This window comes from Platalea leucorodia, assembly GCF_965183815.1.
Source record: "Platalea leucorodia genome assembly, chromosome: 5".
NCBI classification, from domain to species: Eukaryota; Metazoa; Chordata; class Aves; order Pelecaniformes; family Threskiornithidae; genus Platalea; species Platalea leucorodia.
Window position 1 is genome coordinate 10703156 of NC_138827.1, and position 14119 is coordinate 10717274.

Sequence of the window (14119 nt, forward strand, 5' to 3'; positions counted from 1 at the left end):
GCGGGCGGGCGGGGGCTGGCGCAGGTGCTCGGGCGCCCGGGACGCGGCGGCGGCGGCGGCGGCGCGGCCCGCAGCCCGCAGGATGCCGGGGCTGGTGGTGTTCGGCCGGCGCTGGGCCATCGGCAGCGACGACTTCGTTCTCCCGGGGGCCTTCGAGCTCTTCGTCAGGCTGGTGTGGTAAGGCGGCGCGCGGGGGGATGGGGCAGCCCGGCCGCCGGGCAGCCGCTCGCCGCCTCGCCTCGCCTCGGGGGCCGCCTCGGGGGCCGCTTCCCGGCGCGGCTGCCGCTCGCCGCCGGCGGGCGGGGCGTGCGGTCCGCCGGCGGCTGCCGGGCTGTCCCGGCGGCGGCGGCCTCCCGCGGACGCGAGCTGTGGCGTTGCCCCCGCCGTCCGAGGCGTTGCACGGCCGGGGAGGAAAGCGGCGGGGTTGCGATGGATCCCCTTGACTTGCATCATCCCGCAGCCCAGCGTCACTGCTGCGCTGTCCTCCGAACGCACGCAGCCATAATTAACGTGGTTTCGTGACTTAAAGAATCGGTGTGGTGATTCCTTTGTGTGGAGCAGCCTGGGTGCTTTGGGGTCTGTGGAAACGCGGAGCACCGTAAAGGGAGGCGGTTGCTCGGTCTGCAGACGACTTTGTTGTGGTTACTGCCGAGCATTCGTACAGTCGTTCATTCTGACAAATTCCTTGTGTAACACCCCCCTTGCTAGTAATCTTTGTGGACCGCTCTCATTAAGATGAAGACTATTTATTACGTGATCACTTTGAGGTATGCACTTTTCCCCTTCCAGCTATAACTTTTATCTTATTTTCCTGTAGGTGGATTGGCATTCTTGCTCTTTACGCGGTTCATAAGGGGCAGTTTAACTGTCCTGGGGGAGGATTGCTGCACAGCTACTTGCTTGTCCTCCTCGTTCTCCTGGCTTCTATAATATGTGCGTTATCTGCTCTTGTATACGTCAGTATGCAAGGTAAATAGTTAATAATAATAGTTTGTATTTATCTGGTAGGATTGTAACATGTATGTTTTTTTTAAGCTGGAGCGGACATTAAAAAAAAAATGCAAAAAAATTCAAGTGCTTTAATGTTAGTCAAACTTGAGAAACTGTCTGTCAGCATTAATATATTTGCTTTAGTAGTATTACCTCTGTTAGTCAGGAATCTACAATAATAAATGGACGCAGTAACTTAGTGCAACTAATGCTGATCTGTTCATTGCCATCGGAGCATCCTGAAAACTTCCTCTACGTGCGCTGTCAATACGTGCCCTCGAATGGGACACCGCGCAGCCTCTCTGACAGGAATTTAGGGGAATTTATCCAAAATCAATTTCTCATCTGAAGTATCATGTTATCTTTGCCTTGCACAGGCAGATTCATGCGAAAGTTCATTGGCTGCAGTGGGTTGCTTGGGAAAAGAAACACATAGGAACGTGATCCATATAAATGTCGTAGTAAAACTAACACAATAAATACTGTTAAATGAAACGGGACTTACAGCTTGAAGTGAATGGCTAAAGAGAAGCAAGGACCCCAATGCAACTTCTAATCATTTGTAGAAATGCTTCGTTTGGGGTTAAAAAATGCTAAGAAAGGGTTTGTTGTTTTTTTTTTTTTTCTTTTTCTCCTGGTGAGGCACCTCATTAACAAAGTAATGCTAGGAAGATTAATTTGAAATATGTGTGTGGTCTCTGGGCTAACAGATGAGACCCCACAATTTATAATATATTGGTTCTTTCACCACACTGTAAATAAAAGAGTATTTAAATTATTTAAGTGGAAAGAAGCATAAAGAGTGCATGAAGAGAAACTACGACAGAGCAGACATGTGGATGATAATCCTGGCCTTGAATCTAACCACTGGTTTTCGTACAGTTTCCAGAGGAGGGAAGGGAAGATTAGCCGAGTTATGCTATTTATAGTTATATCAAAGTTGAGGAGGTGAGAGATGTAACTGTAAATAGCAGAGAGAAAAAAGAGCCTCGTTCGGTATAAAAGTACAGCTACGAGGCCATTACAACTAAGAAATGGAAGAATCCTGAGGCTGACTTTCCAAGAAAATTAACGGTGAGATGTCTTGGACTGATTATAATGTGTGGGTTTGGGAGCAATGGTTCTTGCACCATCCCTTGCGCTGTACTGACGTGGGCGTTAGCGATGCCAGTGGTGAACCTGCCTGGAGAACTCGTGCGCGGGGTGGTGGTGCTGGGAAAGGAGAGAAGCTGTTTTCAGGAACAGCAGTTCCATCTGATCGTGTCTGCGTAAGCAACCATGCTGCTGCAGTACAGGCTGCAACCTGGGAATGGGAATAAACGCCTGCTGGATCAAGGGCTTTAAGCAGCTTTGTCACTGGATGTGAAACATGGCTTTACAATTGGAAAATACTTTCCAAAGTTGTTTTTGTTCTGGAGTGTTTTAAGCATTTACAAATTATCCTGCCTACACTGGAGCATGCACACTCTACCATCTCATTACCTTGCGATCAACAAACTAATTTAAAGAGCTGAGCTGGCCAAAAATTACTCCCTTTTTTATTGCCTAAGAGTGCTAAAAGGAGGAGGCTATTAGTAAGCTAACAATACAGAAAATAGTCTTAAGAAGTATTTGTCCTGGTAATGGTCCTACTTTTGTTCTCCTACCTAAAAACGTTAATGAATTTATCATTTAGCAACCTAGTATACGGAACTTCATTATAGCCCAGCAAAGTAGCATTTAAAAATGAAATATTCAGCGAACTAAAAGCTAAATAGAATAATAATAAAAGCAGGCACCAAAAGTCATAAGGAACTGTGAGCCAATGCTTCAGTGTGCCGCTTTGGCTTATGCTGGGCACAGGACTACTGCCCCACCTTCGCTGCAGAGCTGTCTCTGACTAGAGAGCGATTTTGGGTAGAGTAGATTCTAAGAATCATGGCTATAAACCCATTGTTGTATTTCTTCTCTCAGCTTCAGTGATAGCTTTCCATTAGTATGAAAATACTTATGGTTTCAATTAAGTTTCTTACTTTCTGTAATGCTCAGAAAGTTCATATATCCGGGTAGCATTTTATGTACTTAAGATGTATTCATAAACAGTTCTTGTTTTAAATTCTCCCTGTATTTTCAGGAACAATTTCTAATCCAGGCCCAAGAAAATCACTTCCCAAGCTGCTTTATACTCGCCTACTTCTCTATTTGCCTGAATTCATCTGGGCTGTTGTAGGAGCTGTGTGGGTGTCAGACAGCAGTGTGCGCTGCGAGAAGACTGTGATAAATGTCATCACGGGAACAGTTATTGCAAGGTAAAAGCGCCTTCCCCCAGATCTAAGCTTGATAGTGTACGTGACGTGGAAAATACTGCTTACGTGGGTTTTGTATGTGTTTATTGAAGGCTTTTCCAGCAGTTGGAGACTTTGATATTTCTTATAAATTACTGTGGTTTCTCATAGAAGGGTTTTCATTGTGAAAGGAGAAGAATTTTAAAGCTAGATGGCTAGAATGAGTTGGTATCCTTCCCTAAACAAGCTCGAACTACTTGCCTTGAGAGAGCACATGCTGGAGTGAAGGAAAGGAGGTGAAGGTCAGAAAGGGTAGGAGGGATAGATGGGAACTTAGAAAACTGGATAAATGTGAAGAGGGTAGTAACTAGATCACTTAACTGGTAGTGAAAAATGGAGCCTTCACACCCCTGGGCTGCTATTTCCAAAGCACAGGGCTGTGATTTTGAGTTTGGTGCCCTGTGTGAAAGGAGCTGACAGCCTTGTTCTTGTGCACAGTGGATCGAAAGCCCGATAACAAAACACGGACTCTTAAGACAGTAACAGATGGTGTTCATACAGTATTTCATATCTGACTTTGTTTTCTGTCTGTCAAGATCTATAGTTGTGTTTTCTTGCATACTTGTCAGAAGTATCTGGTTTCACGGTCTCTTTATCCCACTTCTTTCTGTTTTGCAGCTGGGTTATCATCATCTTTACCATCATTGGAGTTGTAATCGTCTTTGATCCACTTGGGGGGAAAAAGACGTTTTACCTCACCGATAGTGTAAATCGGAACCTGGAAAGCAGTCAGTCGGGGCAGTTGCTGTATAATGTGAAGAACACTGCCACCAGAGTCTGGGAAAAAAGAATCAGATTACTGTGTTGTTGTATTGTGCAAGATGATGACCACCGAGTGGCTTTTACAAGTATCGCAGAGCTTTTCCGCACCTACTTTTCAGTAAGATGGAAGGGATTTTTATGTTCCGTTTTGACTAACTCTGAATTTGCAGACATTGCAACAGACATGTACCTTTGCTCAGCCAGAGGTCCCTGCTGCCCTGTGCCTTGAAATCAGGTTTTGAATATGTCAGTTTCAAAATTAAAGTTGATTCTCATACAAGGTATACAACACTGATTTTTCCCTCCCTTTAACAAAGGTTTCTCTCCCTTCACAAGCATGAAGGGCTGTGAGAAAACAGTATTCTTTCTCCTTAGGTGAGTGTCTAGTCAGGAGAACAAGGGTGAGTTTCTTTTCCTCAATTTGTGAAGATCGAGGCATTTTTCCTACTGATGACAAGTAAGGAGTCATACCCGTAGCAAAGAATCGGACTACTTTCTGACTACTAAAAAAATTAGCCCCACGGTGTGTTAGGGCAGTCTTCCCATTCTGAGCCACTTCTGAGCACATACCAGGCTAGAGTGCGCACATGCTTTTTGGAAATGGAGATCGTCTGCCAAATCGGAGACTGCGTAGTGTTTATTTAGCTCAAATTTATGTCCCCTGCTGCTTGGGCAGTCATAGTTCAATGCTGACTTTGAAATCTGTTCATGATTTCAAGACTAGTAGTTCTTTATTAAGCGGTACTTGGACATGCTGATTTATAGCTACAGCCTACTCAGTGCTTATAGGGTAAAGGGTGTAAGTCATACGGGGAGATGACTGTCCCAGATAGCTGAGTAAAAACCTTCAGCCTTCTGTGTAAAATCCTTCTTGGTTGTTCTCGGTATAGAGGACTTTCACATAGCGGTGTGGAACAGTGATCAGTAATGTCTGGATCATCATTTGCTGTATGGCTGAGCGGGTCCTCTGTCGGGTGTTTTGTTAAGGGATGAAATTCAGGTGTAGAACTGTCATCGGTCTTCTTGCAGAAAGCATTCAGTGTGTACAAAAGGGCTGGCAGGTTAGGTGCTGCTGTGACCTGTCTCCAACGCACATCGCCTCCGAGCGAAATGTACTTAGATAAACTGAAAAAGCATAATTCCCTGTGCATTTTCTTATGAGATAGTTTTGCCGTGTTGAGGTACAGGATGGTTTTAAGCGCTCTTTCGTTTCTTTGACCAGGACACTGATCTGGTGCCAAGTGACATAGCAGCTGGTTTGACTCTGCTCCATCAAGAGCAAGATAAAATGGAAAGTTGCCCAAAAGAGCCAGAAGAAGTCCTGTGTCACTCTCCGTCATCTCTTGTGGTAAGATAGGGTTGTTGCAGCCTCTGGTGCAACTGCTCTAGGAGATGGTGCCAGATCAAAGTGAAATGCAGTTCTTTGTGCAAGGGTTGTTTGTTTTTGTAACACTACTATAAAAATTCACAACAATTTAAATTATTAATAAATGCAGTGGAAACATCTTGATGAGTTTGCAGTCAAAACATTTGTCGGCTTTTGCATAAGTAGAACGTATATATGAATGGGGAATTAAGTGCAAAAAGGAACCATTTAGGACATTTAACCGTCGTGGAAGAGCTGGGAGAGAAAGGGAACAGAGAGAAAATTAATATTTAGTACTATTTGCACAGAAGTGAAAAGCTAGTCTTTTAGTATTGTGGTCTGTTTAAATTATGTCTGCTGCAAATATCCAGACAAGGTAAAAAGCAAAAATAACATCTTTTAAATGCTTGCAGATGATGGGTTACAGTTTGTTAATTGATTTTTACTAGTCTTCTATGGTAAAATGCCTTTGTAAATTATTTTACCTTCTTTTGGTCTGTGTTTCATAGAAGTGTATAATTCTGCTTCAACCAATGCATTTCTATCAAATTCCTTCTGAATCCAGCCAGTATGAAGGGGTCAGGCTTTAAAAGTCCTTACCAGAGAGATCTGCTACAGAGTCTTTAGCCATTCCTTTGACATCCTTAAGTAACATATTTGGAGTGAATGTTGTTTTCAGTATTGAGCTTATCAGTGTATAAGTATTGGAAGAAACTAATTTAATGAGAGCTTTTCAAGATTCTTGAGCTGTGTAGCTATATAAATAAACACAGATTTTTTTCCTGGAATATGAGTGGCTGGTTTTAGTTCCTCTTAGGCCTTGAGGTTTTCCTTTTGGATAGTGTGTATTTCATCATGCCTTGATGTTCACTAGTCTGTGCTCAGGTTTTATTCTGGGGCTGCCTAACACACCCTTCTTCTTCTGTCTCCTTCCTTTTCTCTCCCTGTGTCCTTTCAGACAGATGATCTGGATCTCGAACTGGAGAATGCTGCTCACTATATGCTCTTTGCTGCAGCTGCTTATGGCTGGCCTTACTACATATACACCAACCCGTTTACTGCACTTTGTAAGCTCGGTGGTGACTGGTAGGTTTGGTCAAGAGCTCAAAAACACATAGCTTCCTCTTATTTAACTAGCGTTAGCAGAAGTAAAATAGTTGCAGTAGCAGTACTTTTGTTGCATTATATTATATCACTCTTGGGAGTGCGTGAGCTTGACTGGTAGAGTTACCTTTCACAAATTCAAACATCCAAGTAGAAACAAAATTCCAACATCTTTCCATCCTCAGAAACAGAATAGCTTTTGGTTCTTAAGAAAAGTTTGTGATTGAGATAAAATTCATTTAGCAAAATGACGAAGAATAGGAATTAAACCAAACGTTTTAAAATGAGGCTTTCTAGAGCTACCTTTTGGGCACATATGTACATATAGAAATAAAAGCATATCAACAAGTTTTCCCTGTCTTAAAGGAATTAGCAAAAGTTACCTGTCCCTCCAGCCTCCTTTTTATTCCCTTTGCCCACTTCACTCAGAAAAGTGTTTACAGTCTGTATGGAAGTATGCCTAATGCTGGGCAGGATTACTGTATAGTTAAGGGACCACTGATGTTTGTGACTGTAACCATGATTTTCTTAATTAGTAATGTGAAATTCTTTAACCTACTGAAATACAAATGACTTCAGAAAAAAAAAAATCGCATAATACAATGGATGAAACATGAGATAAGCCTGCTGTACAGAATTTGTTTTGAATTTCGTTTTTGCTTGTTTGCATTTTCTGTCGTTGGCCTGTAGTTTTAAGGATTCTTTTCTTGTTGCATTGTTTGCTCTGCAATGGTGCATTTGCCAGTCCTTGAACTGAAAATGCATGGCATGCTGCTCAGCAAACCAGGTTTGTGGGCAGAGGTGACATCTTCTATCAGACTACTGGTACTATTGGGGGAAAAAAAAATTTAAAAAAAAAAAAAAAAAGCATTTGATTCCTGGCAGAAATCCTTCTGCAAATGTAACTGAGTTTGATTCCTTGAAAGGAAGCCTAAAAAATTTGAACATGAAAGTTTTTCTCTTCTGTGTTTGTTAGTTGCGGAAATAGACCAACAGATTCTGATATAACTGGCAGTGATCGTCATAACTTTCACTTTGGATCCATCCTAAAAATAACAGGACTGCAGTACAGAGACTTCATTCATATCAGTTTTCATAACAAGGTAAACGATCTGGACAGGCATTCAGCAAAAACACTTAGTGATTAATTCAGCGAAAGCAAGGGGTGAAGTTTCTACTTTGCCTTCAGCATTTATAACGTGCAAGATGCGAAGCCAAATGAAAACAGGCCCTGAAACATTCAGTTCTGAATTTTTTTTTCCTAATCTAAAGGAACGGCCACAAAACCATTGACATAAATGTCTCAGTATTGCAAAGAAGGCACTTATAATAACTTGATAAGAAAATAAATCAGCTTCTTTCTATAGTACAATAGAGAGCTCAGTAAGAGAGCTTTCAGAAGGTGAGAACAAATGCTTGCTCTTATAAAAAGTCGGTGTCTTTACTGATTACATTTTTCCCCTCCAGATCTACGAGATTCCGTTTTTTGTTGCTTTGGATCACAAAAAAGAAGCTATTGTGGTTGCAGTGAGAGGAACCTTGTCTTTTGAGGTATCATCCACCTGATAGAAATAATTAGCTTTATAGAAATGGGTGAACTCCTAGTACTTAGAGGAAATTGTGTTACGCTGGCACATGTAAAAATAACTCACTCACAGGTATGAGTCTTCCAGGCTTAAGCTGTAAGCCCTCCTCTCCTCGGGTGGGTAATATTCCCTGTGCCACTGGAAGGGAGCGTGGAGGGCGGGCAGCGGTAATGCCTTTTCGCTGTGAGTGGAGGTGCATTTGTAATGTGTGTGTTTGCAGCTTGGAAATAGTTGTTGAAATCGGAGTAGATTGCTCTGTATGTTTGCTTGGGTGGTGGTTTATGGTGGGTTGTGTTCTGTTGCTTACACACTTGGAAGTCAGCTTGTTGATGTCCCTGTGACAGTGTTGAGGGGCAGAGCGTGAGCCGTGAAGCCCTGCAGAGAGGTCTGACAAAAGCTGTCTTGTTTACAGGACATTCTCACTGATCTGTCAGCAGATTGTGAAGACTTGACACTGGAGGATGTTCTAGAGAATGGCTTTGTGCATAAGGTGCGTGCGGTCTGTAGCTGTTTATAAATCATCTCAGCAGTAAGAAAACTATAAACACCTGGGATCTGTTAAACAGAAGAGTATCCTGGTGGGCTGGATTGCACAAATTGTTTCAATGACTTGGTTGTTGCATCAAATACTGCCTCTGGAACTGCGAGGTAGAATTTGTAATCCTCTGGTCAGACTTTACGTCCTTATTAAATATTCCAAGAACTTTTTAACCATTACGTACAAGACCACGTGGTTATAACTAGGCCTCTGTCGGGAGCGTGTTAAAAGAGAAGACCAGCTTTGCAAAAAGAAAGCTGTTCTGTGATGGTATTGTGTTTGAAGTATACAAGTATCACACTTTGGTTTAGATACACCCTTCTTTTCTAACGTTAAATGCTGTCTTGTAGGGAATAACTCAAGCTGCGAATTACATCTATCGAAAGCTAATAAATGACGGAATTTTAAACCAGGCTTTCACAATTGCTCCAGTAAGTACTTTCCAAATAATTTGGTTTGCCAAAAAAAATTACACAAAGCTTTTTCTGTGTCCGTCTATGTTTCACTCTTCTCTTTCTGTCTATAGGAATATAAACTTGTGGTAGTTGGTCACAGTTTGGGTGGTGGAACAGCTTCTATATTGGCAATCATGCTCAGGAACTCTTTCCCAACATTAAGATGTTATGCCTTTTCTCCTCCGGGAGGGCTTTTAAGGTAAATATGAGACTTCTGTTAGTTGGTTCTGTGTCTAAGATGTAAAAACCTTCAAGGTAGTTGACAAATACATTAGATGATAACTCTGGGCTTGACTGTCCTAAGAGTTTGTTTATACGTTCTCCACTAGAATTAGATTTGCTCCATCTCAAGTCACGGTCGAGTTCTTGGGGGGAATAGTACAGAATGAAATATATCTAGTGAATTCTGTCAGATAGTGTAATTAGAGTTTAAAATAAATGTTTTGGAAATAAAATGCTCACCTGACTGGTCTAGCTTGGCCTGTTTGACATCTTCTCATACCGTTACAATCAGCATTGAAATTACCGTAGCAAGTAGGTCTGAAAGCCTACTGGAGAACTGACTGCAAGTGCTGCTGCTGTTGCCACGTATTTGTATTTTTATTGAATGATAATGATCATCTTAAAACTAAAGTATGCCTGTCTCTTTAGTTTATCTAAAGGGTGTCTTTTTTTTTTTTTCCCTTAAGCAAATCACTTGCAGATTACAGTAAGCACTTCATTGTTTCAGTCATTGTTGGAAAGGACCTTGTTGCAAGGTGAGATGGAAATATTTTGAAATTGTTCTTTCAGGGATATGTTAGATTGCCGAGAATAGGAGGCTTTTCTTTACTTTCTTCTATGTGTGTTTAAACAGGTTAAGTATGCCCAACATGGAGGATTTGAAGAGGAGAATAGTGAGAATTGTGGCAAACTGCAACAGACCCAAGGTAACTAAATGCAGTTCCTGGCTGAAAGTCAGCGGAATTGTTAGCTGGGCTCAGCCCCAGCTTTAATGAAGGGTAATTGGTGTGTGTGTTTTGATTTTAATGATGATGAGCGTTACAGTTGTGCTCTGGAACAAAAGTGTGTGTGTTTAATTCAGCGACACTTGTGTTAGCCTCTTATCCTATAAAGCTGTCCTGTTGGAAATTAAGATTCAACAAGACCTGGAAGATCTCTGTGCACAACATCAAAGACCTGAAATGATCTGTTTGCTACTTTTGCTGATAAAAGAAACTATTAAAAATGAAAAGAAAGGGGGAAAGAAAAAAAAAAAAAAGAAAAACCAACCCAAACAAACCAGCTAAAATGATGAAAAATCAGTAAGATGACTTACTCTAATAACCATTTAGTATCAGTAAGTAAACAAATCAGTGGTTTTATTTAAATTTTACTTTCAGAATTCGTTTGGAAAGCAAATGTTTCTCTGTTATGTAATTGCTGACCCCTTCTTTTTACTGTTAGTGAGAAACACAGTTTTGAAAGTGCTGGAACAGTGTGGTGTCAGGCAAGATGATACTGGAAGTATAGAGGAGTGGCTTAAAGATTCAAAACTGCCATTACTGAACATCTAAAGTTAAATCTGCTGCACTCACAAGATTTCCATGTAGTCCCAGGAGTCATGTAGAGGGCCTGGGTGATGTCGCACACACGCAGAATAAGATAATGGACAGTTAGAAGTTACAGGTGCAAGACGACTTAAATCTGCGGAGCAGAGTCCACACAGAATAATTCAACTGGTAAAGATTGTAATGTTTTCTGCAGTGTTATTAGTGGCTTGGGTTAGATTTTGCTGAAATCGATATTACTGCAGGGAAAACTTGGTAAGGAGAATTTATCAAACAGAGTTTGGGGAGCGTGTGAATGCAGTCATTTTTAATCTTTTAATTGTAGTTTCAGATGATGTGCGTGCAAGCACACAACTAGAATAAGTTACTTGAAGAGATGCCAAACCTCAATTTGACCGCTTTTCTTTCTGAATTCAGTACCAGATTTTGCTGCGTGGGTGTTGGTACGAAGTATTTGGAGGGGATCCAGATAACTTCCCAACTGAGCTGGATGGTAGGAACCAAGATGCCCTCACCCAGCCACTTCTGGCTGAGGAGAGTTTAATGGTTCACCGGTCACCTTCATACAATGCCCTTGAGGATGAATCGCACTTAAATTCACTGCCTCAGTATCCTCATCTGTATCTTCCTGGAAAGATTATCCATATTGTAGAAGAATCCAGCTCTAGGAGGTAAGTGGAATAATCAAAACCACTGTCGTCTTTTCCTAAAATCTACTTAAAGCTGCCTCTTACTTTCGAAGTACATATTTCCGGCTCTGCTTCTCCTCTGCATCTCCAATACCCATCTTTGGTTATTACGCATGAGCCAGCTTTCCAGTTTCTATTCTGTGCCTCCCTGCTGCTTTCTGTTTCACTTAAAGCCCTGGAAACGCTTTCTCTTTACGCCTGCCTGCCTTACTCTGCCCACATACTGCATGTGCTCCGGTGATGAGGTTAAACACTGTCAAGCTCAGCTTTGGCATGCTGCAGTTCCTGCCCGAGACTGCAGATTGTGCAGTTGTGTGTTCTGGTCGTGAAGTGATAACAAAATACCTAGTTAGTGAGTAGTGATGTGAATATTGGTGATGAGAAAGAGGTAAGATCCTGCCCGCAATACCGGCGCGGTCCGACGGGAGCGGTCCAGTTGCAGCAGTAACCAGCGTGCCCACGCAGTCTCTAGTTGCCTGTCCTTGCGGCTTTGTTGGGGACGCAGGAAAGTGAGACAAAGACAACAAAAGCTGAAGCTGCCGGAAGGGTGAGGACTGTGGTTTTGTTGGGGCAATGTTGCATTTGGGGTTGGTTTGTTTGTGTTTTGTTGATGCTGGTTTTTTAGACAAATAAAACCTGCAGCAGCCCACAGGCCAGACAGTGCTTGGTGTCTTCCCTTGTTTCATTCTGAAACAGAACCAAGAGCACCTGTAACTTGCACAAGACCATCTCACAGAAGGAAAAAAAAAATCTGTACCTTACAGAAGAGGGAAGAAAAGGGCTAGAGAAGAAAGCCACTTTTTTCCCTCCCATTCAGTGGATGTATTTTATTTAAGCTTCACATCTTTAATATTTAATGATTTTATTACTGGTTTTACAAGTTAGATACTTCAACACCTGTGACCTGGCGGGTTTTCTCAATGGCTACTCTTCTACTTTACTTTGAGTTCATTTCTTTTCCTTCATTTACTCCACAGCACAGCAGTTAATCATGTTTTTTTCTTAATTGGACTGGCACACAAGAACCCCCACCATGTACTATTCTGTAAAAAACGAAAATCCTAAATACATCATATGTGTTGCATTAATGCTAGGGTGTAGTCTCCTACTGCTACCACTGCGACTTATTCCCTAAATTTGATGTTAACCCTGCGAAGGTGCAGCGCTTAATGCCTCGCCCCGTGTTTCCCTGAGCAGGGTTAGTGGACAGCTGCTTTCACGGGTAGGGCGCAGTCTGATTTGCCGTAGTTCTGCCTTCCGGGCCACTGAACGGCAGCGTGTCCAGCCGTGTCCTGCGGTCAGAGCTGTAGCTCTCTGGGGGCCCCCCTTCCTGCCCCGAGAAGCGTCCGGTTCCTCCCTGCGCACGGCTCCAGGGTGTCTGTGCCCGGCTCGGCATCGAGCACCAGTGCCGGCAGTCTGAGCCCCTGTATTTCTGGTGTGTTGTTTTGTTTTTTAGGTTGTGCTCTTCAGCTATTAAATACACAGCACGATGGTCAAACGAAACGATCTTCGGCAGCATTTTAATAAGCCCCAAGATGATAACAGACCACATGCCAGATGTTGTGCTCAAAGCGCTGACCAGTTTGTCTCAGGAACATGGCTCTTGTATTTCTTGTCAAAGGCGAGAATGTACCACCGATGTAGTATAACCACAGCTCAAAGAAGAGGTGTGGGGGTGGTTTTTTTTTTACTGCAGGTTTCAAGTATTCAGGACTCAATCGTTCCACTTCCATACGTAAGTGGATTTCAGTACTTTTCTCACATTGCATAAAACAAACAAGGGTCCTAATGCCCTTGCCTCTGCAGCGACCTCGAGTAACGTTTTGCTGGTTAAAGCACCGATCCTGCAGTGACGCTGAAGGCTGGGCGTTTACAGTACGGGCCAGCGTGCCAAGGTCTAGCTGAGCCTGCGTACGCCGGCGCACGAGAGCTGAGGCGTCAACTGAATACTTGACCAGAGCGAGTGCGTGCGGACAGCTTGGCCTACACGTTAGAGCAGAAAAAGAAAAAAATCTGGTTCTGCTTCATACTCTCTTCAAGCCCGGAGGGTGCTGTAGGACAGGAGGCTGCGAAGGCGAGCCGCCGGGCGCGAGGGCCGGCGGCGGGTGAGGGGCCCAGCCTGCGGCGGGCACTTCTGCTGGATTGCACTATTTTTCTTACAGCGTGTGGTAGTGCCCCGGGGGCAGGGGGAGCGCTGTGGTTAAATGCTGCTTGGAGATCCATGTGCAATATTCTTTAATCTACCTGTCTTTTGTAGTTGTTGCTCCACGTGACTACTTTTATTGTTTTTAAACTAAACTAAAACCACTTCATGAGAAGAAAACAACAAACACTGTTCATGCCCCGGCATCCCCTTCGTCACTAGCTCTAGCTACTGTGACCACTGAGCTAATCCTGCCAAAAATGTATAACCAGTTGTATGGATTTTAAAAAAGTGGGTTCCTTGTTTCTAGTGTGCAACTATTTTAACTTTTTTTTTTTTTTTTTAAAGGCTCAGCAGCATTTCTTGTTAAAAATGATAGCGATAAGTAATATGATGTGGTTGAGAATAACCGTGTGGCTGTTCCTGCTGTGATACTTAATCTGGAGACAAAATAAAACGCACTCTCAAAACCTGTCTTGCTCTGTTCAGGTGCGCTGGGCGTGACGAGAGGTCCTAGTTGAGAGCTGTTGAAACAGTGCGATGCCAGGCCCCGAACGCGCTGCCTTCAGGTACCCGGCCTCCCCCCTGCCCCCGGAGGGCAGCGGGCTGCCC

At 43.0% G+C, this 14119-nt stretch overlaps 1 protein-coding gene across 3 annotated transcripts in view; it reads left to right on the forward strand.

Annotated features, from left to right (window-relative positions):
- The window catches only part of DAGLB (diacylglycerol lipase beta), a 15327-nt gene continuing 1208 nt past the window's right edge, over positions 1-14119 (forward strand). Inside the window, exons 1-15 of one of the 3 annotated variants that reach the window (XR_014228148.1) lie at positions 1-177; positions 818-969; positions 3104-3278; positions 3933-4194; positions 5299-5424; positions 6401-6528; positions 7523-7649; positions 8014-8097; positions 8545-8622; positions 9021-9101; positions 9197-9324; positions 9815-9883; positions 9982-10054; positions 11093-11346; positions 13997-14076. Coding sequence is in view for 1 of the 3 variants with exons in the window: in XM_082311640.1 (XP_082167766.1) it covers positions 83-177; positions 818-969; positions 3104-3278; positions 3933-4194; positions 5299-5424; positions 6401-6528; positions 7523-7649; positions 8014-8097; positions 8545-8622; positions 9021-9101; positions 9197-9324; positions 9815-9883; positions 9982-10054; positions 11093-11346; positions 12821-13013 (2025 nt within the window). In the remaining 2 variants the exon portion in view is untranslated. Of the gene's footprint in view, positions 178-817; positions 970-3103; positions 3279-3932; positions 4195-5298; positions 5425-6400; positions 6529-7522; positions 7650-8013; positions 8098-8544; positions 8623-9020; positions 9102-9196; positions 9325-9814; positions 9884-9981; positions 10055-11092; positions 11912-12820; positions 13960-13996; positions 14077-14119 lie in introns of those variants that run through there. The other 2 variants (XR_014228149.1, XM_082311640.1) reach the window with 2 other exon arrangements.